The sequence below is a fragment of the Rutidosis leptorrhynchoides genome, chromosome 3 (assembly GCF_046630445.1).
Source record: "Rutidosis leptorrhynchoides isolate AG116_Rl617_1_P2 chromosome 3, CSIRO_AGI_Rlap_v1, whole genome shotgun sequence".
Taxonomy (NCBI): Eukaryota; Viridiplantae; Streptophyta; class Magnoliopsida; order Asterales; family Asteraceae; genus Rutidosis; species Rutidosis leptorrhynchoides.
The window spans coordinates 556,447,663-556,451,777 of NC_092335.1; the positions used below are offsets into that span (position 1 = coordinate 556,447,663).

General features: G+C 31.5%; 1 protein-coding gene and 1 long non-coding RNA gene across 2 annotated transcripts; one reads left to right on the forward strand and one right to left on the reverse strand.

Annotated features, from left to right (window-relative positions):
* The first annotated feature begins 381 nt into the window (after nucleotides 1–381).
* Nucleotides 382–1,568, forward strand: LOC139898570 (protein RGF1 INDUCIBLE TRANSCRIPTION FACTOR 1-like). Its single transcript, XM_071881323.1, has 4 exons — nucleotides 382–507; nucleotides 608–805; nucleotides 964–1,179; nucleotides 1,279–1,568. Exons 1-4 carry the CDS (start codon nucleotides 505–507, stop codon nucleotides 1,531–1,533), a joined length of 672 nt encoding a protein of 223 aa, XP_071737424.1. The 5' UTR covers nucleotides 382–504; the 3' UTR covers nucleotides 1,534–1,568.
* Nucleotides 1,569–2,174: 606 nt separating this feature from the next.
* On the reverse strand, nucleotides 2,175–3,699 carry LOC139898571 (uncharacterized). The gene is made up of 3 exons (XR_011777060.1): nucleotides 3,576–3,699; nucleotides 2,601–2,669; nucleotides 2,175–2,405 (listed from the first exon to the last, which is right to left on the reverse strand). It is a non-coding gene; the product is annotated as an uncharacterized lncRNA (long non-coding RNA).
* Nucleotides 3,700–4,115: the final 416 nt, after the last annotated feature.

Here is a 4,115-nt window from a genome sequence, read left to right on the forward strand (position 1 = left end):
ATTTACCGAGTACACATGAATATTTCTCGATCATGAATATTTCTCGATAATGTGCACGAATGGGGTATTGTTACATTTAAAAAAAGTAATAATACATATTTTATATAAAAAAAAATTAGAAAGTATATTTTCATCAATTTCTCATTAAATTAAAATAATTAATATCACAACCTAATAAAAAGACTAAAAAGGTAGTATGAAAAAGGAATAGAAAAAAGAAAGAAGGTCGGTTCCTTGCGCCCAACGTTCAGTTAGGTATGGATCCAAACCTAAGGTTTAAAAATAGGCTCGGTATTTTGTCTATACAACTATCACACAATACAAACGTAATTTCACACTTTGTTTGAGCGGATAAGAACAACTCCCTCCTTTCTCTCACAACTCATTTTCTCCACCCCGCCGCCTCCCAAATTTTTCCGTCAACCACTCCCCGTCGTCAAACTGGCGATCGTCAACCACGATTCCACCGTCGTCCGTGAAATCAAACCTAAAAACCGCCGTATTATGGTCCGTCTATACATACATTCGTTATTCTTATAGTCTATTCTAAATAGTCTTGTTAATCGTTGATTTGTGCATCTAATTTGAATGTTTTTTTATAATGTAGGGTGCTGGTGGACCTGATGAAGAAGATGATAAATGGCCGCCGTGGTTGAAACCATTACTTAGTGAAAGTTTCTTCGGTCAATGCAAATTGCACGCTGATTCACATAAATCTGAATGTAATATGTACTGTTTGGATTGTATTAATGGCCCTCTTTGCTCCGTGTGCCTCAATAATCATAAGGAACACCATGCTATCCAGGTTTATACTCATACATCTTATTTATTTCAGTTATTTTTTAATTTTTTAAAAATTTGAAAATAATGTTTACGATAAATTATAATTAATTAATTTGAAAATTATTAAATTAAACGGACGATTGTACTCCTAATCAAGTAATTGCGTCGATTGATATACAGATTCGGAGATCATCGTATCACGATGTAATTAGGGTTTCTGAGATTCAAAAGCACTTGGATATAAATTCAGTACAGACGTACGTCATCAACAGTGCGAAAGTCGTGTTTCTGAACGAGCGGCCGCAGCCGCGGCCGGGAAAATGCGTTACGAACACTTGCGAAGTTTGTGACCGTAGTCTTCTGGATTCATTCCGTTTCTGCTCACTCGGTTGTAAGGTAAATGTAAATTCAAATTAGGTCAAAATTTGTTCATGTATCGTTTATACGTATCGAAATTGGTGATTTATTGATTGATTCTTATTGTAATTGGTGTAGATTGCTGGAACATCGGGGAAATTTGTTAAGACACGTAAGGTTTCGCCGGAAAATAAGCATTTGATGACGGCAGTTTCTGATTCAGAAGATTTATACGGCGGTCTCGGACGGCGAAGAAATAATTATGAGGAAAGAGTTCGTAGTTTTAGTCCGTCAACGCCGCCGTTAACGGCGGCTGTCGGAATGAGGACCGCGAAGAGAAGAAAGGGGATTCCTCACAGAGCACCAATGGGAGGACTGGTTATAGAATACTGAAGTGAGCCCCTAGACTTTTGTTTAATTAGTATGAAGTCCCTATAGTTTTTATATTTTTTCAAATAGTTTGTTATTATTACCCTTTAGGTCTCTTTCCGTTTGTACAGAGGCAGATTATCGAGTATTTTGGGGTAGTTTTCTGGTGTTAATGAAAGAAATTAGGTTAAAAAATATTATAATGCTTGAGTTGGGTTTATATACGTTATGTTTCTTATTAAGAAAAGAAATGTAATTATGGTGATGTGGTAGATGCAATGGTAGTAATGTACTTTATGAAATATGAAATACTAGTGAAGAGACCCGTGGAATCACGGGTTTATCAAAAATTATATACATAAAGCCTAATTAGAGAATAGTTATATAGTGTCAAAGTAAGCGGGTCATCTGAACAGGTTATCATATTCAGGTCTAAATGAAAAGGGGAATGGTAATTCATACCCGAGCAACTGTTTTGAATTCAACTCCAATGTAACCACAACATCCTTATCAAATGCAGGATCCGTGAAAACAACGAGTTTACTAAAAAACACTAACTAAAAAATGCTTATACAGTATAAAAAAATACATAATCATTCAACAAATAGCACAAAAATGCAGCTGCTAAATTTAATAAAATTGCTTATATCCAATATTGTGTACCCAAATACACAAAGCCCTTTAGAAACGATTTTGATGAACCACTACTATATAAAGAGAACATTAGTATTTCATCAGAACACTCAAAAAATTTAATATGCAAACTAAAATATCATATCATAATACATGAATGACGAATTTATGATAGCAAATTGCAATGCTAATTCAACACTCTTGTCAACATTATTTATGAACAAAACTCATATTCACTGTAAAGTGTATAGACACCATTTTTCCTGTATATTCATTAACTTCTATTTCAGCTACACATGTTACTTAAAAACACAAGAAACAAAGCAAATATAAACGATTCCTGACTGCTAACGATTCCAACCACCAACTTACCCCCACAATTAACGTTAGTTTTTCTCAGAGCGTTCAAATACCCATAATGCTCAAGTAAATTAAAAAGATACTGGAAAAATGGATACCTTCGGTAGTTTAATATACACATATCTTCTTAATTGTATCTTGCACCTTCTTCCTCTTTAGTTAAGATACTGAAAAAACTTCAACTTAGAATGTAATATGTAATATACCCACCCTTAAATACATATGAAGTTTTTAGAATTCCATATCATAACAAAGAAAGAAACAAAAAGCAAAGTCATCATAGATGTTTACCTAAGTAAGTCATCATACATGTTTCTTTACTATATAATTATAAAAAAAACTGCTTTGAGTCACATAATGCAAAATTAGTTCGCCTAAATAAGTCATTATATCATACACTGCATGTTCCTTAACAAATAGTAGAAAGTTAACCACTATTATAACCGAAACGTTTGATACAAACCTCGTGGCCTAACCCATTTACTGAAAAAAGTAGGATGACTAATACATCTTAAAACCTCCAATTTAACCTACAGTAAATGCATAAGAATTTATGATGTACTATAGCAATTTAGTATTAACTTTTTTTATAGTGGATAAGTACTCAATTTAGGTACTAACTTTCTAAAAGAGATTTAAATATTGAAACAAAAAGCTCTTAAAAGGAGATAATAAGTATAAAAACAAATCACTTTCCTTGAACAACAATTTAATTCATTGTAAATCTTGCTCATGGTATAATTTGAGACTTTCAGAAAAAATAAATATAAGTTTTTTTGAGCTCACAAATTGTGCCACAACACTACTATGTATCTATTTCCTTCAGACATATCAACAAACACCTTTAGTGTACTTCTACAATTTTCATTAATCAATAACATGTCAAACCTTGAAATTCAATTCAAATAAAATTTACACGTCAATTAACTACTCAATTTTTTTTTTATTATTATAAATTCTTCAAACTTTATATAAACAGACTAAGAGTGATCTTTACATACACACAATGTACAATTATATTAGATTTATAAATAAAATTAAAAAAAATACTACGAAATACCTATTATACATACCGATTGAGGTGTTGTTTTTCTCGAATTTGAACTTCTACTTGCATATCATTTACGAAATACTCTTCTACTTCTCCATTTTCAGCCACCAGTAACAAATAATTCACGGATTTAGACCTAAAAATCTTCAAATTCAATAATTGTTAAAAAGAAAAAGAAGAAGGGTAGAAAGAAACCAAAAAATGTAAACAAACATAGATGTTGAATCTGAAGAAAATCTTGATTATATGATGCCTTTTTGAATCTGTATCTGAAAAATGAAGAAGAGGATGATATCAACTGAGGAATTGAATCCATAACAGAGATGAGAAACAGTAGAGGCTTATTAGTTTTTGTGAGTAGGGTTTTTTTGAAGAGAGTATAAGCGTGCTTTTTGATATCTATATAATCTATATTTGTCTTCTCAAAAAATTTAAGGCGTGCAGGATCTTGATTACTGGTCTTATTTAGATATTTTATTTTATTTAATTATGGAGTTTTATTAAAAAACCGTTTTTTATTAGATTTCTTAATTTTGTTAGATGGTTAAATAAAATTATAAAT